At 41.1% G+C, this 25,376-nt stretch overlaps 1 protein-coding gene across 1 annotated transcript in view; it reads left to right on the top strand.

Annotated features, from left to right (window-relative positions):
* The window catches only part of fgf11b (fibroblast growth factor 11b), a 28,315-nt gene extending 7,681 nt beyond the window's left edge, over positions 1–20,634 (top strand). The window contains exons 2-5 of the mRNA XM_037467834.2: positions 5,165–5,275; positions 6,130–6,233; positions 13,847–14,045; positions 14,147–20,634. Of these exons, the coding sequence (XP_037323731.2) occupies positions 5,165–5,275; positions 6,130–6,233; positions 13,847–14,045; positions 14,147–14,283 (551 nt within the window). The 3' untranslated portion in view covers positions 14,284–20,634. The remainder of the gene's footprint in view (positions 1–5,164; positions 5,276–6,129; positions 6,234–13,846; positions 14,046–14,146) is intronic.
* The last annotated feature ends 4,742 nt before the right edge of the window (positions 20,635–25,376 follow it).

The following is a 25,376-nucleotide window of genomic DNA, read 5'->3' as shown; positions in this document are numbered from 1 at the left end:
CACATAATTGCTGTGCGAATGGTTGCACTGTAACGCCAGGCGCCGGTGTCCCGCAGGTGATTTTCAAAACGATTATCAGTGCTGAATGTAAATTGATGAGAGGGCATCCCTGGGTATATCGGTTACTGCTGGGATAGGAGGAAAACCAAAATTTAATAAACTTAATGCTCTCATGGCTATAATCTCTTTTGCTTCTTCTAAACTCGGACTTGATCATCTTTTAAACTCCTGCCTGAGAGTTTCTTTCAAACATAACAAAACAACAAACAAAAATGTGTCAACTGCGAATCACATCATATATAGTTTATAACTATGTGAAGTTCATTTAACGGTGTACGTACAGTAACATCTTCGATAACAAATGAAAACAAAACGCCAAAATGAGCAAATGCTTGTCACGTTAACCTCTACATAGAATTAAATTCCCATTGAAGCCTGGATTAAGCATTAGTCAACGCTGAATTGTGACAGGGACACTTCTTTACTCTCCTATGGTCACATTCTAACAGCTCCCCAAAGACGTCCATTATCTCAGCCCAGTGGCGCCGGTGAAGTTAAAAAAGCGCTGGTTGTGGAATAAGAGGTAAGAACCTGCTGCACAGAGCGCGCCCAGAGTGCCGTTTGTCATGATATGATTTCACTTTGCCGGCGCAGACACTCACGACCCCTCAGACTTTGACAGCGCTCATACAGTATCTTTGAAAGACTTGTCCCTAGAGGCCCGCTCTGTACACACTCGCTCTTCCGCTTGTCAACAGCATGTCATATTTTGTGCAGGGAGGTGGCTTGGAAATGGGCCTGCTGATGAGTCAACATGTTGTCGGATGCGCTGACAACATCTGCGTGTTGATGTACATAAACAGACAGGGAGCTCTCGTTGACCCAGACTCCACTGACCTGGATCATTGAAGCTTTTTCCCGTCCACACGTGTCCCAGGAGTGGTGCATGTCAGCGCACACCTGCTCTGCGGGGAATACCCAGGACAGTCGAGGCTGTAGATTGTGTTCCTTGCAAAGTTCTGCAAAGCAGAGGTCTCTGTGTGTCCTAATCTAAAAAGATTATGCGCATGCTGCTTTTTTTTCTGAACTACCGAACAGGGATGCCCCTCAAAGAGGATGACATACAAGAAACGTGGTAAAAGGAATAATTATGAGCAGTTTCAAGGTACATTTACGGTATAGCCACGATTCACAGAGTAAACGTAGCACGAGTTTGAAATCCAGGTCAATGTATCTCTGCTGAAGATAAACATCCATCCTCCAGCCTAAAAACCTGGATTTGGTATCCCACAATATTTACTGTACAAAGTCAACCCACTCCTTTTCTGAGTAGGACCTCTGAGATTCATTTTTTCCCCAAACAAAAAACAACTCTGTTCTCACGTTGTTCTCTCACACGGCTGCTAAATTGCCAGGACTCATTTGAATGGTTTGACATGGTATTAAAAGTATTGATAATAATTCAAAACCAAAACATTCAAAAATTTGCTTCGGCACGAAAATGCTTCACAGTAACACAATACTTCTCCAGTTTAAAGGTAAACTTCATTGATTTTATGTGCAAACTTGTTTTTGGTCGTTCGCATCTGTATAATGTCTTCTGTGGCTTTTCAGGGAGATTTTGTTTGGACTTGATACTGCAAACTGAAGTTATTGGGTTGGAAGGAAGTGCACATTTAAGGGGTAGGGAAGGTGAAAAAATGCTATAACAATAAATGTAGCATAAAATGTATGGCTTGAGAAAGATTAAAGGTAAAAAACTCCTTTTGGTTTTGACCAGTTCTATCGAGTTCCTCTCTAATGTACCATATGCAGCAGATAAAATAAAACTTAAAATAACTGTTCCAGCTCATTACAGTTCTTGAAGACATCATCAAACTACAACTCAAATATTCGGTATAAAATATTCCACCTGTAAAAACAAAGAGAATATCCAAATACACACAGACTTTCTATACCAGATCTCTAGTTCATAGAACTTATTCAACTAATCCGTCCATAGCAGGTGTGTGTGGTCGGTGTCATTTCCTCTGATTTACTGAAAGTAGTGTCTTGCTTTGTGACATTGGGACATACTTTGAGGGCCTTGATGTATTCAATCCTTATGCCAACGCACTGCAACATTTATGGCAGAACAAGTGGTTTTATCTGTGTGTGTGTGTGTCTTTGTGTGTGAACATTATGCAAACTCAAATGCTGTCAGGGCAGAATACGCATGAGGATGTAGCGCTTCGTTGCTATTTGGCGACACAGAATCAGTCGCGGTTACGATTATGCACAGTTTGGTTCATTTGCATGCTGTTAAAAGCCCTGTTGCCGCATTTAACTATTGAAGCCAAATGAGAGCTTTACAATTTCCTACTTGATGCAATCCTATGTGGAAAGAAAAGCAAAAATAAATATGGAAACAATCACATTTTTTTTTGTTGAGCAAATAACCTGTAGTGACTTTAATCCCCGAGCCTTTTTTATCATGTTCATTGCAACGGTTTCCACTAATTTTGTCTCTATGATGCACCCTGGGCCGCAGATAATTGTAATTGACATTGTAAAGTACTTGCTTTTTAAAGCAACACGTGTAGTATTTTTTACTAAGTAACTGAGATGCCATCATTAATATTCTGTAGCAAATAAGTAGTTACAGTAAAAAATGGACATATTATATATTCTATTGGTAATGTATTTTGATCATGGTAATGTATTTTGATCATAGAATACATAACAGAAAACTTCTGTCACTCCAACTGTTCTGTTCATCTGCAGTAACATGCAACGCTAAAGGTTATTGAACTCTGTGCAGCTCCAAATGTCCACAAACAAAGGATCATTTCGTTTTCGGAAGAAAAAGATGAGTTAACTTTCATTCATGTCCAAATTACCACAATGATATAATGACGGAAAATTAATTCAAGGCCACGATAGTCCAATGTTGCGATATTTGTTTGTTAATAAGGAGCAAGGGGTGCTTTATTATGTCCAAACCTTAAAGGCAGCTGCAGTAAACACAGGCATTGGTTGGGCAGCTTTCATTACACCGTGGATCAGAATTTCTTGTGCGTCGGGGTGAGCATTTTGAAGCTAGAGCCAGCTCGGCTAAGTGAAACATTAGTTTGAGTGCCACCGACACCAAGCAATGGAGTTTTGATTGCAGCCGTCTTTCACAAGCCTTCTATTGAAGTCGTGCCTAAATGTTTTTTTCCCCCTCACATTCTCTGGGCAGGGGAACTCTGTTTCCCTGCCATCCCTCTGCTCACTTCTCTCCTCCCTGATCCTGCCAATGCCTTCTCTCCCCCTCGCCCTCTCATCTCTCTGTTTTGCATCTGTGGGGACAAGTAACAAACTGCGTCCCCTGCTCTGATTGGAAGACGTGTGATGTTATTAGATGGGACAAAAGCATACATAGCTCAAAGGACAATGCAATAAAGGGGAAGAAGAAAGTGCAGGAGTAGGAGATACTGAAATGTTTTGACAAGCGGCTTTGAAAGAGACAAAGAGGGTGGGGAGTGCTGCAGATGCTTGCTTGTAACAATGGGAGTAGGTCACACTCTTACTGATGTCTCAACCCTGGCACACTTCCTTTGGGACATAGTCTTACAGATCTCCTCCCTGCATCCTCTGCCACTCTCTCTTCCTGTGCCAGCGTGAAAAGATTGCCAGATTGCGCAGTGCCCTAGGCCCCTCCCTGGGGAGAGTGTGTGTGTGTGAGGACATGGACGAGGTTTAGCTGTAGGAGAAGCTCCCAGATGGCCCTAAATCCTCCACAGGCTCTGTCTTGAATCATCCCCATTTTTAAGGCCTCATTGAAGGAGACTGGTCAGCTCACTGACTAAGGTTTCATCCACTGTGAGTCAAGGGCACCCGCAGGGTTCTCCTTGCTGTTGCAGCAGCCCGGGCCGAGGCGGAGAGGAGTCAGGAGACAACTTAGATTTCCTCAGCACAGAGACGGTGCTTCTGTATTGAGGGTTGCTCTGGTGATGTCGGAGAGCTGCAGCGAAGATTCTGTCCGTTTCTTAAACGAAGGCAAAGTAGGCTGCGGGGACTCCATTGAAGAAACATTTGATCGCTCTATTCACCCTCCTTCCTCGCCCCATTCATTACATATATTTTTTTCAGTCGGAAACCAACAAACTTTCTCACTTGACTTCATCATCTGATGACCCCAGCTCTTCCTTAAAATACCACTGGTGGCAAATGGATGAATGCCTTATAACATATGCCATAAATGCATTTTCTTTTCTTAATTTTCATCGTTGAAATACAAGCTGCTACATACAAAATGAAGATGTATTATATGTTATGCATTCCCGGTGTTCTCTGCAATTTTCTTATTATCCAAGACGTTGTTGTCGAATGCTGAAAAAAAATATCTTTGAGAGAAAATCTCTAACAAGAACGATATATAAACATACTTATTATTTTTATTGCAGGACTGTGAAGTGTTTTAAGGTTGGACAAGTATTCCTCTATATATTAATGACAACAGCGATCAATCAGAATCTCTTCTGCCCTGCATCTTCCCTTCTGGTAAAACTCCCCGAAGACGTTACATTGATGCCCAAGAGGCCTCAAACAGAAGCAAAAGATGGTATTCCATAAACCAATACTGTACGAGTTCACACGTCTTGTTATATTTCTAAATTAGTTCAGCCCTAGTTGATTGTATGATACGGGTATAACGCCATGCACCCGCTAGCGCCAGCATGCCAACATGCTCAGAATGTTAAAGCTGGATGACTTAAAAATGACAATGACTTAAAAATGACAGAAAGACATCAATTGCATTTCTATAAAAGTAGCTGCTATTCCTAAAATGTCCACTGGGGGCGTTAGACCAGGGGGATTATTTGCGACCGCGCATCCCCCACGTCGACCGTACCATCCGTGTCGACGCACGCACAAAGTCGCACAAATTGATACGGATTAATCTTCTGGAAACTACGAAGGTCTGTTCTAACTTACAATGCACTTCATTCAAGGAATCAACATTTTATATAATAAACATTACCATATCCTAACCTCAGACATTCCACAAAGTGAATCTTGGCAGTTGGTGAAATATTTGACAAACCATTTCTTTTTCCAGGTTCAGTAATTGAGTGATTGTAATTTGTGCTCTTAACCTCGGGCGGTGGCGCCATTGTAATACCACGTTTTCTGCTTGTAGAGCCACAGCTGAAAGGCATAGTTACTCGGCTATACAGCCAACACGGATACTACCTGCAGATGCAGCCTGACGGCACCATGGACAGCACAAGGGATGAAAGCAGCTCATTTTGTGAGTATGTCACTGGATGGAATGTTTGTAACACCTGCATCCATATGGTTCATCCATGGAATAGCTCATGAGCGCATTAGGAGCCAAGTCTCAAATTGTAATGCAGTACTGAAAAAATGAAAGCTAAACACAACATCTGCAGGTGTCACGCTGCGCTATAGGTCCCTGTGACTGAAAAAGTTAGGATTTTGTCTTGTGCTTGTGTCTGAATTTCTTCCAATTTCTTATTTTAGTCTCTTGATAGAAGGAAGGAATGTCCCTTTAAACTGCCAAACTTTGGTCATTTAAAGGGCCATTGGTCGTCTGCTGAAAGGCTTTACACATGCGCTGGTCCTTGAAGGCCATCTATACTGGGTTTAAAATGTGAGATAGCGATTGGATATTAAGTTTATACATCGTTGAATAGTTGCTACCCGAAATGTTCCTAGTGACATACTGAGATGTGAATGTTCATCCTGACCTTTTGCAATCCAAAACTTTTTATATCAGAAACTATGTGGTCTTGTCTTCCTAGAATCAGATCTGTTTATTTGCCTATTTGACCTTGCAGAGTCAGATATGAGCTGTGTTTCAGACTGTAATTTGAAAAAGGGAACATATTTAAAGTTAGACTTCAACAACCGTAATAATTTATTGATGAACTCATATACTTTATCTACCAATCCTCTGCTATAAGCTCTATTTGGTGAGGTTTGCATAAACATAAATGCTAATAAGTCACAATATTTGGGTTTAAAAGAGATAAAAGCAAACTCTGTGGCAATACAATACTACAGTTTGATTTTCACATCCGTTCTCTTTTTCTCCTCTACCTTTGTCTTGCCATATCTCTCCCATTTTATTCCCCAATTCAGCACAGTTCAACTTAATTCCAGTAGGACTGCGGATCGTTGCAATACAGGGGGCAAAGACAGGATTATACCTCGCCATGAATGGTGAGGGATACCTTTATACCTCGGTAAGTATGCCTCTATGGATTAGGATTTCTGTGCTTTTACCTACTAATAATAGTAGCTAAGAGACAAATTAATGGACAAGAGATGTATGATGAATCGATGTAAATGGGGGCTAACAGTAAAAAACACAATACCAAAAACAACTGTTGACAAACTCTCACAACTTTTGCACTATAATCCAAGTCCTGTTTATCCAGTTGTATCCTCAGTACAAAAAGTTGGTGTATAAAGAAAAAATAACAAAATGATACACATTGAATACATACACAAGCTTCTGGGGTTAGGGTTATCAAAATGTGGTTATCATTTACAATACATTTGGATAGAAATCTGGCCATGGACAGGCGAGGAGTGGAAGCCTGGTAGATACGCCTTTAGACTACATGCCTATTATTTTGACAAATATAGGATGCATGGCAGTTGGAAAGGTGGCAAGTATGCAAGATAAGTTCATTCTGTGTCCTTATTGTTTGAAACAGTACTTTTGCACCTATTACATCAAAAAAATGTTTACCTCCTTTTTTTCCTGTGACTTTTAAAACAAGCAAATCAGTCTGTGAGTTTGCAGACAAATCCCAGGGGACAGAAATCTATTTAGCTGCATATCTTAAGTATCATTTTATGTGTCAGAGGGTTATCAGTCAATTAGCTTCTTAAAATATTATCTGCAAATTGGTGTATTCGGTTAACAATAGACAAAATCTTGCAATTAAGGAATTGGCTGATATTTGCAGAAAGCACTGTCTGCATTTTCTGCAAGCTGTGATGCTGATGAAAACCTTTTGCACTCAATGGACTGCTAATCCTAGCATGCTCTCTGATCAGTACTTTGGACAGCCTAGAGACTGTTTTATATTTCATACAATCTGATAAGAACCTTGGATATTGCAACATTGCTTTAAGTTTAGATAGACAAAATGCTTCAAATTAAGATCCTGCACAACCATTAAATATCGTCTCATGGAACTGTTGAAGTTCCCTTTGGCAGCTAATGGGGCTGTTCACTCTGATCAGTACCCTGGACAGCACCTATAACACTGCTTATGTTGCCATGACAAACACAGTTCATGATAGAAAACAATTAAACAACAATATACTATTTACTTGTTATATACTGTATACCATATATCCATATGGTATATTCATGTCTGCAAAAGCTAACGGCACAAAAGCAATAAAGTAACATACATGCTGCTATGAATGTGACAGTGATTTACACCTCGAAAAGACTGTTGCCAGGGGCCAGAATTCCTACAGTAAGATAACTTGGATTGTGTATAATATTAATACAATTTGACTCTTGTGGACACAATGGATAATACACACAAGCATGCCTCATACATACTTAACATTTTAAAAGATAACATAAAAAAGTAAATGTCAGAACCCTTGTATAAATATGTTCTGCGGAGAGGTCATCTGTGTGTTGGTTCAGGCAGAGCCAATGATTAGGCATGCATGAGATTTCACTGGCCTGCCTGTGTGTGCAGAAAGGAGAAGGGATTTCCTCAGCACCAGTCAATAAGCTGCACTGCATCCCACACTGACATCTCCCAGAGAATTTCCTCTCTCCCAAACACACACATTTAGTATCGAGGCCGCACAGTAGCTTTCTGCTTGTGTAACATCATGCGTGCTGTATTTTACGACCAGATATTGTTCTATATAGTCAGATGTGCCAATTTGCTGCTGCAGGAGGGAGTGCCGGTGGCTCAATACGGCCATTCATACATATCTGTGTGCTGCAGATGCATGTTCACATGGGCTTTTACATTTTAAAAGCACGCAAAGACAGTGCGTGACACAGACGTGTAATGTTTTCATTTACAATAAATAAGTCACTCGAGAGGTGACTGATTGTATGACTCATTGCTTCTACAGATATTTTCTCGCATAGACTGCCACTCCTGCTGCTTAATGGATGCAATTATGTTTCTTTCCTTCCAAAAAAAACTCAGAACTTTTTCTTGAATCACTCTGCATAAACAAACACACACACACACACACACACACACACACACACACACACACACACACACACACACACACACACACACACACACACACACACACACACACACACACACACACACACACACACACACACACACACACACACACACACACACACACACACACACACACACACACACACACACACACACACACACACACACACACACACACACACACACACACACACACACACACACACACACACACACACACACACACACACACACACACACACACACAGCGCAGTGGTCAGGTCGTGGAGCCTGGCTCATTAAAAAGAAGCCAAAGTCCACTGCTGCCTTGTTTTACACATACATCTCAGGCTCACTACATCTAGGTGACTACAGGAAATGGCTGATCCTGATATAAAAATAGAGCTTGGCTCATTCGTGCCCCATTTTATAATCTATGTGTTCTGGAAAACTCCTCATAGACCGAGAGAGAGAGAGAGAGAGAGAGAGAGAGAGAGAGAGAGAGAGAGAGAGAGAGAGAGAGAGAGGCTTGTGTTGCAGGAGGCTGTCTTTGCAGAAGTCGTTTTTGTGCCAATCAGGATTTAGACACGGGCTTTGCTTGTTGTAAATATTTGTTTTCCTTCATGCAGGTTTTTGTGCATATTTTTGCTTTAAAATGAAATGGAATTTAGCTAGTTGCTCCAATACATCTAATTCCCTTGTGATAGATTGCTTTTTGTCTTTGACCAATGCACTAACCTAAACTAAATAAAAACAGCATTTATCTCGCAATCTGTATCAGACTGTACAATGTCAACTTGAAGGAAAATCAGATTTGACGATAACCGCCAAGAATTAGGAGATATCCCTCATCCAGACACATTTTAAAGGATGAACAAAAATTAACCCTTTATTTTTCTACTCAATTGTATTTTGCTTTTGTTTACCTCACTCGCTTAGTGTTCCGATGCTGCCCTCTATTATTATACAAAAGCCAATTTGTGTGTGTGTGAGATGTAAAATAAAACTTTAAATAATAAAATACACGGGTTTGCTTAACACCAAAGAATCTTTAACGTCTCCTCCCTCTTCCTCTTCTTCCTGGTCCGGGTTAAAATGCCAGCTTGTTAACGAATTTAAGTTTATTCTGTAAGTCATTTGATGGCAGCGCAAACGTCTCCACGGCTGGTGTCTGTGCTCTGCCTCTTGTTTGGAAGGAAGGACTGCCAACTCCGTTACATCTCTGCCAGATCAGAAAAAGTCTTCTCTGATCACTTTGTATCAAATTTTCCTGCAGTTAAACTCACCTGCGTCAAATCGCCAATTTAAAACATACAACAGCTTTGAACTTTCAGTGTATGAATCATATAGCTTGCACATGTCAGATTTAAGTGGGCTCCAGCTGTTATTCCAGTGAGTCAGATGCATATTTTTAATCAACATAACTATCAGAGCACAGGCTAATAAGGATCAGGGACAAAACCTTTTTATCACTACATGCCTACCAAGGATATGTGGAAATAGAAGTGCATGCTTTGCTTTAGGTGTTTTTATAAGGTTTTAGCTGTGGTCACACAAAGACAAAAGGCTCTGAATCCATCGTTGTGGGCGTTTTGTGGGCGTTTTGTTTTGATTAAGGATTTCACCGCATTTTCTCCCTGTTGTCAGCTCTCACCTGGGAGACCACACAATCCTACACCTAATTTGGTCCTTTGAAGCATAAAAGAGACCCTTAAAAGACCACTGCATGATAAACACTATGGTGTGTGATGCACACAGGCCTTTTATAGCGTGTGATAGAAAGACGGGCAGTTAGACACGGGAGAGGAATGAGAAAAGAGCGAGCGCGAGACCCTCTGACGAAAAAGTTAAGCCTTGTGTCCTTTCCATTCTTTTCATGAAAGGATTACATTGAGATGCAGGACAACACGAGCAAAGAGATATCATCGCTTTTATCACAGGATGTGATAAAAAAGTAGTGCAGAGGATAATTGGCCGGAGCGAGAGAAATCCGATGAAGTAAGAAAAGCAAGGAAAGGGGCGTACAGTTTGCCAGGCAGCCAATCGTGAGCTTTGTGAAGGTGAAAACTACTCTTTTTCGGATTAGCTCTTAAAATAGGAGTTCCTCGTGAAGGTGCTCTCCTTCCAGAACCTCAAAGCCGTCTTGTGTTTTGATGATGGCACAAAACCTACCGCCGTTGTTTGTGTCCTATCTTACCCACAACATTCAAAGCAGGGTGATGAAAGGCAGCAGCCGGTCACCTCTGTCACTCTGGGTCGAAGAGGGAGAGTCAGCCAAAATTCCTCTCTCAGCTACATTATATTGACAGGGGGCTTTCATCCATCAGTCAACGATGCATGAGACAGGAGTCCCTGCACATTATCATCTAATCTGGACTTGCCAAGAGGTCCTCAAAGGGTGATCATAAAGCATTACGGCCAGACTATACATGTGTTTTGCAGACTGTATTAAATGCTGGTCTCATCCTCTTAAATCACTCTTAATAAGCCCTATTGACTTATGTAATGTGGCATTTCAGAGTGCATCTGTTTGGTGTGACAACAAACATCGACATCATAACCTGCTGGTGCTGTTGTTCCTTGCATACACATTACGCTGCATCATGTGCATGAGGATTGTTGTGGATGAATCAGGGGAGTGCTGCGGCGGTGACACATATCAATGGAAACATTGTAGGATTAGGGCAGCTGGGTAGTTTTCACAGTGCCCCAAGGAGCTGATGGGCCAGTCAACAGATGCAGGACGCCTGTATGACACTGTGACCCCTGCTGTCTAAATAAGGCACTGCACATCCGAAATGCTAAGAAGTGTTTATTAATTCAAGACGGACAGGCATTAGTTCTGATTTCATGCTTGGGCGTGCACAATGAAATGAAAGTAAACATCACATTAAAGAGTATTCATGCATCCTCTATATTCTTTTTAGTCCTAACTATCCTGTTTTGTAATCTTATCTAAATGCATGGAAAGATGTTAGTCGGATTGGTGCCAATCTGCCCCTTTTAGTCCATATGATTAGTACCGTCATGCCCTTATTTGGTGGTGAGTACAATCCCAGTGTATGGTGGCACGGAGAGTTAAGCCTCCTGAAGCAGGTAGAATAGATGTAATCAGACACAAGGGATGAAGAAGAAGGTGTTGTGTGTGGGCGGGGGGGTTGGGACACTGATCTGCATCATAAAAAGGTTCTTCCCATCTTGGGGATTCTCAGCACGGATGCCACATATTACCTTCCTCGTCTACTTAAATTCATCTTGAGACGCAGTTAAAGAAAGCTACCAAAGTCTCAATGATTCGCATTAGAGCAGGAGGTTTTCATTTAGAGGTTTAGTCTGAGACCCATCAAGATATAGATACTCCATCACACTTAAACATGTGAAACTCTCAATACACCCCAACAATTCTTCATTTACGCAGGTACATCTGTTGGTTTGGGTGATATCTCCCGTCAGTAACCCCCGGGGTGGTTTCGGTAGTTCTGCTGAGCTCCGGTGGTGCCTCAAGGTGAGCTACAGAGATGTGGAAAATGACAGCAACATATTTGTATCAGCTAGGGGCAGATATGTTGCCCCTTAAGGCATCCATGTTCATGGAAAAGGTCTGTCTTTGAATTTTTTCGCACAATTCTTCATGTCTATGTAGTTTTTTCCTCTCCAGACCTTTGGAGAGGACTTGAATGAAATACAGAAGACATGGGTTATGTCATTAGGCTAATTTAACTTGATTTAATAATTGAGGTAGTTATAGGATCCCTTGGGAGAGGGGTTATCACTGGTGCCATCCCAGAGGTTGAGCTGAAGGGTATTTTGTTGAAGTTTTGGGCTCTCTTTTCAGAGGGACATTCATTGTCACACCATGAAACGCTGAGCCCACCATTGGTCCTGAGGGAGATGCAAAGAAGCAGTTCCCTTTCTTCTTAAACTCCTGTGTTACCCAGCTCCGTGCTCTCGAAACTTCTGCTCTCTGGCCTGCCTTTCACCTTCTGTCTTGCGCACTTCCCAGCCCTCTTGCTCTCTGGCCTGATTAATAATAAATGAAGCAGATCATCTATCGATCCCATCCTCTTTGTGTTACCCCAGCAGAAGATATCAAACCTGTCAGAGAATCTTAAAATAGCTGTGTAATGTGGGAGAGTTTGTTGAGTTAAGGGTAGGGGCTTGTTTTGTTTTTTTAATGCTGGGAGGACATCAGGAGTGGACGGACAAAGGGCACAAAGTCCCCAGTTGCTTTATCAGCTGAAAGGATGCCGACTCCGTGAAGGAGAAAGGCAGTGATCTGTGATACATCTGAAACCGAAAGTCCCGTCAATCTACCTATGGCTCTTTGCTACAAGAAGTTTATGCCAAGCTGTGATCCGTTGGCCCTTTTCTGTCATTCCGAGTCTCACAGAAATTCTCCACTCAGCCATTTGTGCCATGCTGCTCTAACTTAATCAATCCAACAGATTGGCTTTGCTTTCGGACAGGAAAAGGACCCTGTCAAGACCCTGATGGAGACTAACAGAGATGTATATCTGTCTGTTATGGTTAATTTCACCACAATTTCACTACATTAAGCAGGGTTCAGTGGTCGTTATGTTGAGGATGGAGAGGGAGGACACTTGCTGCTGGAACATGATCATTTACAATGACTGGATGTTGGATTAAATCCAAGTTTGGCTAATTAGATTTTGTAATGTGCATTCAGATTGAGCCAGTCTCGTACAATTGACAGCTCAAATGGTTCATTCTCTTCTTGGACGAATGAAGGGGGATTAATCTTGCCATTGTTTCTACATACCAAGAGTCTGAAAAACCTGCTAGAGTAGCGGCTCTCAAACTTACTGGTTTGTGGGTCCTTCAAATTTAAAAGTGTCTATTTATCACCTCTAACTGATTAAGTCAGATAGTCTATGAGTTGTGACCAGTTTATTCCAATGAAGACCCTATTTTTTTAACCAATTAGGCAGACAATGTCCCTATGACCCTGACTTTAAGAGCTTGAGCGGATTTTGTTTTCTGTCCCCCTTCTATGCTTTATATTATTATGCAAAAAACAGATTTCAACTACATTTTTTGGTAGGATTCTGTTGATAACACAATCAAAAAATGTCTTAACAATCAAACCCATTAACTGGGATCTTGTTCTTATAGGCTAGGTAAGCTACTCTTTTAAACCTGGGATGCCTCTGACACCATAACTACAGGTTGATTTCAGAATTACTCAATACTGTGCAGTATGTAATGTTAATGTGTAGACTGAATCTTTTGGTGTATAATGTCTGTGTTTCAGTGCTTATGATCTTCTCTGCTCTCTCCATTGGGAACATGTTATGTTTATTAGAGATATATTAGTGGTATTTCTACATGTGCATGTATGAGGCATCCTCAACTTGCTGTTCCCAGAGGATCACGATGGTCGTATTTTCAAAGAAACAAGAAGTCCAGATATAATTCTATCCATGTCACCTAGTTAATGGATTTCACATCTTTTACCCAAGTTGTTTTTTCCCAGTGATATTGTGCATTGGAGTCCATGTTTAAAAAGACATAAAAGAGGTTTTATAGTTAACATAATTTTGCCTTGTATGTCTTTATTTACTAGTATGAATGCACTTCTCAACCCCTTTTTCCATATTTCATTTCAGGAGCACTTCACTCCGGAGTGCAAGTTTAAGGAGAGTGTATTTGAGAACTACTACGTTACATACTCCTCCATGCTGTATCGCCAGACCCAGTCTGGCCGCTCCTGGTACATCGGTATCAACCGCGATGGCCAGGTCATGAAGGGCAACCGAGTGAAGAAGACCAAAGGGGCAGCACACTTCCTGCCTAAAGTTATTGAGGGTTTGTGTCCTTTGTTTCACATTAGAACAAATTAAACCACCTTCTTACTTAATAATTACCTCCTTTGTTACTAAACAACAGCTTCTATCTTCATCTCACAGTCGCAATGTACAAGGAGCCATCGCTACACGAGCTTGCTGCCGAACCAGTGAGTCCTCCTCGCAAGACTGTGAAGACATCAGATTCGCCGACCCTGAAGAACGGTCGGAAAGAAGCTCCCAAGGCTGATGCGTCATAGCACAGGAGACTGAGGGAGGGACAAAGGGCAGCAGTGACGCTGGGAATACAGTCGCCCATTATGCACTGAGGGTGGCTGAGGGAGTGGCCCTCACCGACCACCACATTCCAGAAGTGCACTAGCAGACGCTGAGAGGTAAAGGGGTCAGAGGTCCATCAGCAACCACGGAGGCCTGAGAGAGGAGTCCCCCCGCCCCCCCCCCCACCACCTGTCAGGAAGCCCTCGGCCTAAGCCAGAACTACCACCACCTCGCCCCGCCACTGTGTCACTTTCTCCGTCCCCCTGTGACTTCCTAATGCGGAGTCCCCTGCGTTTCTCTGTCATGCTCAAGGTTCTTTGTCCCGCCGACAATTCCATCTTCTGTGCCACCTCTCTATTGTACTGTGTATTCACCACTTACGCATTCCCAGCGCTGACTGTGCATCATAATCCTCACCCCTGGGCCCCCGCCTGAGCCCTAAAGTTGGTGACAGTGTGGCTCCGGCAGCTTTCCGCCCACCATCTGCCGTACAGCGAAGTTAATCACAGAGGTCAACTAAACCGCAGAGTAAGATAAAACCGTTCACAGAAGAAAGTTATCCACGGGGTTTCTGGGTCAGGTCAGGTCAGCTGAAGACAATTAGGGTGTGAGAAAGCCATAGCTATATTTAAACATAAAATATATTTTTTTTGTTGTATCATTTTATTTTTCATTTGAGTATATTAGAAAAATACTGTGATAAAACTCAAATTCCTGAGTGATTGGACGGAAATGGACATTGATAAGGAAAATCCTTGGGGAAAGATGATTAAGATGCTCAACAATGCTCAAATCTTAACATCAACACATTAGCAAGGCGGTGATGATAATGATACAAAACGTGACTGAAGAATTCCACAAGCCATACAAAAAACTGTACGAAGGTCAGATGCGCTGCTCATTAATTGTCGGATGAAATCAAAAATATGATATTTAAAGGAAATTCTATTCTTCCTGGGAAGATGAGCCATAAACACGAGTCCATAGTTTTAAAAAACGGAGCAATAATGGACCAAGAAGCCAGAGGATGACTGTGTAAGCGTCACCCTCCTCCCACCCGCCATTCTTCTGCTTATTGTTTTAGAATAATAGTAATAATATAATAACATAGAAATTGCATTTAACAACTTGTTTTAAATCCGTGGTAGATCTGAACTGCATCACCTGTAAAAAAAAAAAAAAAAGAAGCCATAGTGTATACTTCACTCAGCATCTGCTGTCAGCATGAAGCCAGGTTTGAAGCCCAACATCAAAGAGGAGAGGAGCCTCTGAGCTGGAGCACTTGTTATTCTGAGGATGTCTGGCAGCTTATCCACTCACTTGCTCTATCAAATCACCTTGGAAGAATCGCCCCTCAAAAATGTAGTTGTCTGAGTGAATGTCTTGTTTGCGTTTGAACCCCATGAGTCCGACTAAATGGATGCACCGTGTGCAAATAAGAGCCGGTGCAGGAGAGATCCGGAGATAATGTGGCTATCCTCTACCCTGTCCTTGAGACGGGGCACAACACGCTCTTTGATTTCTGTGAATCTGGGATACCTGGAGGAACATCCGCCTCGCGTATACTTTAGAGAAATGTAAGAATTCTAAAAAGAGAAGGGAAGCGAATCTCCGAGCAACTCAAACACGTTGAAACCCTCACAAGGTACTTCGTCGATGTCGTATTTTCATTCATTTCAATCAACTAATAGTTTGGACTAATCATTTGGTTTGCAAAGGGTCTCTCAATTTGGGAACATTTTCCTGTAAAACATGCAATGGCCTGAGACTGACTGAATGGGAGCAGTCAGGGTCTTGCCTTGTAATGTTGACACTGGCTGCTGTTGTGTGCGGTCTGCTCTGGTCACCCACTGAGGATAAATAAATGTCCCCACAATGTTCAGTCAAATGTGAATTTGCATGGATACCATTACCAAAACAAAGACATCAGTGAGCCTCTTGGAAGAGCAACGCAGGCGAACTGTAAAAAATACTCAATTATATGAACGCTAAAAGTCACGGGTAATCTCGAAGAGGTTCACAGCATTGGCATGGGGTCCGACTTGAATGGGAAGAGAGGGTACAGAATGTGAAACAGAGGTTTTATGAGCTGAGAAACAGTGTGTTGAACCGTAAAGAGGTCGGTGCACGGAGGCAGATATTTAGAAAGAGTGAAGGATTAGCAGGTGTATTCTTGAGGAATGTTGATAAGGAATTTCTGTGGTAGAGTAAGCAAAATTCTTGGCAGGGTTTCATGCGGCATCTGGATATGATAATTAATGTAAGACAAAGAGGCATGCAAGGCACTGTGAGCTATTTATGACAGGGGGTCTATGGAGGAAATTAGTTGGAGCTTTACATTTTTTCAGTAAGTCTTCCATTTTCTGGGCTTTTCCAAGAGGAATATCATTCAGTACCAATTTAGATGTTTTGTCATTGTAGCAGATTTTGCATTGCAGGACCCTACAAATCGCAATTTTCGACAAGCCGGCGCTCCAGTGAATTTCAGTACAGCGCTGAATGCTTTTTAACTGTGCATTACTAAGGACATCAAAGTGAGTGCACAGTACGTAGCATACAATGTTTGAGGCTTTTTTTAGTAGTCACTACTCACACAGTTTCTAATGTTTGCGTATTCCATCTGGGAGCTTTCTCGTGGCAGATTACATTTCAAAATTGATCATAAGTCCACTCTATGAAAGGGAACTATTTGGAGTTGCAAAGCAGGGAGCGACAAGGAAATATTTCACGTCAAAGAGAAGATCCTCCCCTCTTGGTTTAAAGTAACTCTGCGCTTCATGGTTATTTCCTTTATTAATTTATCTCTACTATCTATATTTCTCTAAACCATATTTTTGCTAGAAAAACAATTACTCCAATATAAAATGAGTTGTGCATTAATTTGCTTTATTGACTCCTAATCTTTGGATTTATAAACTAATTTTGCAGCACTACTTTACATAAGAGATTATAAAGTATTTAAACCTATGGACCTGATGATCAATCTTGATATAATTGTCACGTCAGACATGAGAGATACAAATCCTCCATAGGTTTCTTTCCTGAATAGCGACCAGTTCTTACTAACGTAACACAGAAGAAGGCCTTAGAAAGTTTTTCAATGGTGAAACTGAAAGTCAACCAGAAAGAAACAAAGAATGTTGAGCAGCACATTGTTGCAGACTGTTAAGTGAAGAATAAAAGGGAAATGTCAGACAGGAAGATCTAAAAGGAGAAAAGAATGTTTTTACGCCGATTGTAAAGTTCAGGATGTATTGGAGGCAACAGGAAGTGAAATAACCCATTGAGCGAAACCAGTTCTGGGAGAAATTGTCCCATGTGAGGTAAATAAGATGTGCTCGCTCGATGTTATGTGGTTTGAAGACGTCAGAAAGTGTAATGTGAATATGCCTTTACCTTTAAGAGCTAACAGCGAGGCGTTGACATGGAAAATGAAAGTACAGATGTGGTTTGCATGCCCACGCATGAGATTTAAAGCCGTTATTCACTTTTCCTTTCAACACTACATATCTGTGGAGGTGTATATACTGTGTGTCTGCAAAGTGTGTGTGTGTGTGTGTGTGTGTGTGTGCGCATCTATGATTAAGAGTTTGATAAGACAAGACAGAGCAGCAAGGAGTAAAGCAAAGGGCAGGAGATTGAAACAATGATCGATAGACTCAATAAAACCCAAACGAGAGAAGAGCCACCCTGCGATGGGTGAAATAAAATTTCCCCAAGGTCTGAGACACCAAGATCCATTTGCTCATAATGAACTCCGAGGGCCGCTGTTTGATTTCTAACAGTAAACTCAACAACTCTTTTCTCAAGGTGCCTACACTGAGAGATGTTGTCTTGTTGTTGGAAATTGTGGGAAAATCAGCAGCCATACTATTCTTTGAGAAATGTATCTGCTAAAAGTAGCAGTCAAGTCAGTAGTTTTGGGAAAGCGTGCGGAACGTTGCACCCCATAAGCATTGGGCTTTAATTGAAATGTTTAAAAGTAAGGAGATTAGAGAAAAAGGTTAGAGGCAATAACAAAGTTAATAACAAGATTTGTCTTCTCAGCTAGTGAAGATGCAACTTAAAAACAGACCCTTGTGATCACACAGAAGCTCTCCAAAATCACAGTTCATGCCAACATTATATTCTAACACCTTGAGACTGTCGTTATTTGCAGCCGGTGCCGGGTACATTGTCCCAGATACTGCTGCAAACGAGCTCAAACCATATTGCACACTGCCATGCTCACCATGCAAACTGTCCTACCATAGAGAGAATTTTGTTATAAGTGTCTCCCTCTAATGGAGAAACTTGGTTGCTGAAAGGTAATCCTCCTATCAGAGAAACTGTATGGTTTGTAGGCATACTTTCTAAACATAAATCTAATCACAATCAGTCTTGCTTTACTGTGCTGAGATACAATACTCTCACTTTCCTGCGAGTCATAATGAAGTTCTGTTGTTTACACCATGCTGTAATGGGATGATAACTATCATAACGGATTCCTAATGTGGTTACAAAGCCTTATGCTTCATGTGCAACACTTCCAAATACGATAGCTCCTTACACTTGATTGGTGCTCTCCTAATGAATTTGTTTTAGCAACTAAAACTGAACTGACACTGATAGTTACTGATTGTAAACACTAGTATTCTTGCCGAACAATTGTACGCAGAAAAAAAAAAAACAACACTACATTTGGAAACAAACTCTGCCTGGCAATGTCAAATACCAATTTGTTTTTTACCAATGAATGACAAAAAAGCCTAATAACCTAAGAGAAAGGTTAATCAGTCCTCAAATTAGATAAAAATTGAAACACTTTCCTGAATAAATAAGATTGTGATCTCTATAGAATATAACAGCATGCTTTCACACAACAAAACCTGTCCGGAGGGCCAAAATGTATGGAATGTTGCCAGTTTACATGTATGTTAAGTCAATAATACATTAGTATATATCCAATGTATGTCAGGTCTATTCTTTTCAGAAATGTATTTTAAATAATCGGTGTAGATGATTTTATTTCATTGTCGTTGAGTTGTTCTACCTTGTCATGTTTCCATCTTAATGCAAACTTCTCAGAATTGTTGTTACTGTCCAAATGTTCTTTCCTATTTGGATGGATGGCACTGGTGCCCCCCCCACCCCAAGTGAACTGAACCCAAACTGACTCCACTGTGTAACCGAGTTGTGTTCAACATGCGTCTTGTGACACACAGCAATGACCCTGCTCAGAGTAACAGTCACACAAGTCTTCCAGGAAACTTCCCCAACTTCTCTCTCCTACTCTTATGAACTTTTGTTTTCACTCCAATCTTATTGTCTTCGATACAAAAAAGAGAAAAAAAACAATAAAAAAAGAAGAAAGAAAATATCAACAAAAAAATAAAAACATAAAAATGAGCCTTGAGAGAAAACTCAGGCACCTCCCGAGTGTCACCAGGGGTTTAGACACATGTTGGACTTCTTGCAATAAGAGACAAAGCAAGAGGCTAGGAACGTGCTGGCCTGTTGGACCACTTTGGGAGGCATGAAAGAGGAAGGAAGACCAGCAATATGCAATGAGAACAACCAGCCTGCACTCAAGGGAAAGAAACAAATTCAACAGGCTAACAAACAATCAGGATTTGCAGGCTACAAATAACTGCTAATTGTCTAGACCAGGGGTCTCAAACTCGCGGCCCGCCGGCCAATTGCGGCCCGCGGGACGATATTTTGTGGCCCCCACTTTAATATGAAAGTTTAATGTTACTGCGGCCCGCAAGTTTTATATTGTAGCAACCCCGCTGTTAGCTGCTGTGTGGGACAATGTTATGATGTTCTGGTTTCCTACTGTGTGCCTGTCCAGTGAATGCGGTATGCATGTGAGTGACATGGGGGGCGGGGTCGTGAGTGTGTGTGTGTGTGTGTGTGTGTGTGCGCGTGTGATAGTGAGTGAGAGAGGGAGAGAGAGAGAGCCGGGAGAGAAAAGAATGGCTTTGGATGTGCGGGGAGCAGGAGGGTGAAATTCATCGTTTTCCGCCCTCTTTTGCGCAGGTCATGATGAAAAAATGACTTGTTGGCATTACTTTAAAAAATCTTGGAAAGGATTTCCACACTATTTTATTGGTTTCTCTCTATGTTAAACAATTACGTTACTCTAACACTATGTCATTGAGATGGGTTAATATAGTTTTGTAGAGTTTAAATCGATGTGAATGGTTTAATCAGTTTCAACATAACTTCTTAGTCCTCACAGAAAGCCATTCAATCAAATGGAAATCCTTTCCATGATTTTATTAAGTTAAGTCAAAGAATAAATATTAGGTGCAAACAATGACACAAATAAAGAAACCTTGTATTATGTGTATTAAGTTTTCATCTTTTGTATTGCAAGGTCCCGTGAAACAGTCTTCAACAGCATCCTGCAGGTCATGTGTCAAATAATTTCTATATGATAGTATAAGCTCATTCCTGGAGCTCTCAGTCACCAATGCAACTATGGTAAAGGGACTCCTGGCTGCTTTGTCAATGGCACTGAATTCATTCTGTGTTGGTGTCATCAGATGGAGATGGCGAGCATTTAGTAACAGTCCCCATTTCTGCAGTAGTATTAAAAGCATCCGTCATAGAATACAAAAATGTGCACAAATAGCCAGAGGACAATGATTATTATCATCAATGAAAATGTAAAACCCAACAGCTTCTGACACATCTTACTGGTAGAAATACCGGTATGATTGTTGTGATTTGACCATACTAAGACGTGACAGTAGAAGAGATGAGAGCGATCACTTTCTTTTTATGTTTACATGTGCTTCAACCTACATCACACTCTTCCATTGACTCCACGAGGTAGACCCTGAATGACGGCATCGCTGGTCGTGGTAATGCTCGGGTTGCAGTTAAATGACACTCTTTTTAGAGAGTAAATCTGTTAAAATGTAAACATTGCCTCTGGCATATGTAAGTTATAAACAAATGATATTCCTTTTTTTTTAAATCATAAAATCAAACATTTGCAAATATAATAATGAAACCTTGAGTGGGATGCCTTTGGAACTTTGGATTGGAAGAGGTTGAGAACATTGAGGGTGTTTTACCAATTCTATACTTTCTTTCCACGAATTTGGATTTGATAGGCCCGCAGGAATCTGACTTTTCAGGATTAAAACAAATATGTCTCGCAGTGCCACCCAGTGGCGCAGAACTCCCTTCTAAATTGCATCGGTTGGATTCAAACAGGTTTCTGTATTCGTATGTCTTTATCTATATATGGAAACAGGAAATTGTAGCAAACGTGACATCCAGGCCTGCGTTGGTTTCGAAGAATCTTTCATTCCTCAACGAACAGAAGTGCGCATCAGCGCCACGTTACAGGTACACTTTCCCTCTCTTCTTCCTTCTTTTTGTCTCTCGTACTTTTCCCTCTCAAGCGCGCAAAAAACATCTCCCGCTTCTCTTCCTGCACGTAGCAAACTCAATCTTGTGGACCCCACATAAAACACACAATCATTATCAGATGTCAGAGCCTTGCATGATGGGCAGCAGTTGGAGTGGGTTTGCTTGCTCAAAAGGATCATTGGCAGTACCCAGGAGGAGAACTGGCACCTCTCAGGATACCAGATCTTGTGGGCACTTGAGACAGCAAACATCTGGACCCCAAAAAAAAAGAGATTTTGCAATCATCTTTAAAAAAAAAGTGGGTTAAAATCTGGGACATGACCTTTCACCCCACTTTGCATCCACCAACCATCACATTGAAGCTTTAAAGTATCACAAATCACCAAACACAAACAGCTCCGTCGGGTTATTCCACGTTAAGCGTGACATCGGTAACGTGAAGCATGGAGACGTAGAAAAACGTTGACGTCAATTTGCCCAGACATTAAGCGGTGTTCATCTGGTCTCAGATTAACCAACTCACATTTGTCCGAAGAATTTATTTTCAAAAGGCCCAAGATTATTTAATCAAAATACATCAGAAGAATGAATAGTGGCAATTACTTCTGGTTCACAACCCAGCAGTCAATGAGACATTACGGTCTCTCAGTGATAACCGTGGTAAACGGATGATGGCTCGTGTCCCACCGACTGGGATAATTAGGCTACCAGTCATTCTGCAGGAGAAGCCGAAGTAGAGCAGCATGTGATCTGTGAGATTATTGTGTGCACCGGGTTGTCATTTACTTTCAAAACGAGCTCCCCCTTTGAGACATGGCCTCAGCCCGGGTCAGACAGTCCTCTTTCCTCCTCTGATCCTCCCTGTGCTTTACTGGGACATCTCAAATCTTCCAAGCGTGACGCGTGAATTTATATAAGATTATTCTCAGTAAGCCCACACAGAGAGGAGCAGTCTACGCTCAGACTGAATGGAGCATTATATTTCTTAATGCGGCAAATTAGGATTACGGCATTAAACCAAATATAGTTCTCACGATGGATGGAGGAGCCAATTACCCTCAGCATGCCCGTGTTTCGGTTGAAGGCATCTACACGCTATATTTGAAACTGACGTGGGAAAATCACAACCTTGGCACGCGTTGCGTTTTCCCCAGCACCGAATGTCTTCTGACAGCACACAATCGACTGCTCGCTCATTGATATGAATGCCACCAACAGCACATGGAATGGATGCAAAACAATTACATGAGCAACAGAGTCACCAGAAGGTGAAGGTTGAAAAGGTGGAAATATATTTTGCTTCAATAATCGCTCTGAGGCAGAATCAACGAGTAGCTACTGCAAAGATAGAAGGCATCTGCATGCACTTTTTGGATGGGAAGAATTGCTTTTCTGCTTAGCTACAGTAAAGCACAGCTGCAGCTTTAACATAATACAAGCAGTTCTAGTTAAGGAACACTGTTAAATACATGCACATTAGGAAGTAATTCAAATGCTTCAAACTGATCATTGTTGATCATGTTCTATAGCCTGCAGTTTACATTTTTAAAAATAGCATAAAAAGGACCAACTTCTTTTTGTCCAGATAAAACATTATTATATTGTTTATACGTTAACATTCCATAATGTGCACTTTGCAAAGTGTGTACTTTAAAAGTTGCATTTAAGAATTGAATAAATAGTTTTAAGAAATCCGGCAGAAGACGTTCATGAACGTGGTACTATGCTCTATTCGTACAAAATGAATGAACAGCATATACTACATATTGGTTTACTTTGAATTCTAATTTTGATGAATTGGCCTCAGAGCTTAATACAGCCGGTAAAATAAGTATTGAACACATTACCATTTCCCTCAGTAAATATATTTCCAAAGGAGCTATTGACATGACATTTTGACCAGATGTTGGTAACAACCCAAGTAAAACATACATACAAAGAAACCAAAACAAAGAAGTGCAGAAATAGTTATATGTAATAATGGGATCATTGTCTTGCTGAAATGTCCACCCTCGTTTCATCTTCATCATCCTGGTAGATGGCAGTAGATTTCTGTCAAGAATGTCTCTGTAATTTGCCAAATTATCCTTCAACTATGTGAAGTTTGCCAGGACCAGTTACTGAAAAGCAGCCCCACACCACGATGTTCCCACCTCCAACCTTCACTGTTGGTACGGTGTTTTTAGGGTGATGTGCAGTGCCAAACATGGTGTGTATTATGGCATCCAAACAGTTCAATTGTGCTCTCATCTGACCACACTACATTCTCCCACTATTTCACTGGCTTTTCCAAATGTTGTGCAGCACACTTTAAACGAGCTTCAACATGTTTTGTGTGGTGTGGTGAGCGTGCATACAGGCCATGGAGTGCATTACTTACGGTTTTCTTTGAGACAACAGTACCTGCTAATTGCAGGTCTTTTTGAAGCTCTCCACAAGTGGTCCTTGGCTCTTGAACAACTCTTCGGATTACTCTTTTCACTCCTCTGTCAGAAATATTGGTCGAAACAATTTTATGGTGAAATGATTGTCTTTCCACTTCCGTATTATTGCCCCAACAGAGCTCACTGGAACATTCAGAAGCTTAGAAATGCACATATAACCAATGCCATCACTGGGTTTTGCAACAATTAGGTTGCAAAGGTCTTGAGACGGCTCTTTGCTTTTTCCCATCATGGGATGTGTCTTGTGTGACACCTTGGCAATGAGACCTTTTTGTAGGCCATCAGTTGGGACTGAACCAGCTGATATGAATTTGCACTGACAAGAGTCTGGATTGCTTTTAAATTACTGAGTTTTCAGCTGTTGTTTTGGGTTTTGTCTTGGCTTTCCATACCTTTTTGCACCTCCCTTTATGTGTTCAATACTTTTCCCTGTGTCATTTCATATTATTACACATAACTTTATTTCTTAACTTCTTTGTTTTGTTTTGTATGTATGTAGCTTCTTTGGAAATATATTTACTGAGAAAAATGGTGACATGTTCAATACTTATTTCACCCACTGTGTATGTGTATAATTACAGTATCCACCAGATAGCAGCAAGGCTTTTCAGTTACGGTATCTATCTATCTTGCCTCCATTCATCTTTGACCCTTTAGCCTACTTCTAGGAATCTTGATACAACACGCACACTAATCAATATGCTGTGGGTTGAATTCTGATTATGAAACATCGAATCAAAGTGTAAAAAAAGTATGACTCAAATCACCAAAGAAAGTTACATTAAAAGTAGTGAAGGTAATGATTTAAATTGTATTCTTTATCTCATTTGTTGCTATGGGAAAACTCTAACATATTATGAAAATATATTGGCAGTAAACGTACATAAAACAACGTCAGAAAAAATGTAGTAATAAAAATCAATGAAACTGTTGTTTGTGTCTTTGAGTTAGGATTTAAGTGTTGTCAATATATTTTTAAGGAGACACAGTGAGTTGACACGCCCTCTGAAGCAGAATAAACACGTGAACTTCTGTGTCAACTGTTTCTGTAGATGAGTCATTTCCCAGTCTAGAAACGTTTGACAAGTAAATAATATTTGTGCCTTACTTCCTCTGTCTCACAGTATCTGATGACTAAGCCAGCTTCTTTTGGTATCAATCGGAGAGAAGTGTCCATGTTGGGCGAGTATCAGTTATTTCTGAACTATCACTGTATATTATTAGATATTATGATGCAATTGAGTAAAAGTGTGTGATGAACC

Source organism: Pungitius pungitius, chromosome 16 (genome assembly GCF_949316345.1).
Source record: "Pungitius pungitius chromosome 16, fPunPun2.1, whole genome shotgun sequence".
Taxonomy (NCBI): Eukaryota; Metazoa; Chordata; class Actinopteri; order Perciformes; family Gasterosteidae; genus Pungitius; species Pungitius pungitius.
This window is presented reverse-complemented; position numbering and strand designations above follow the sequence as displayed.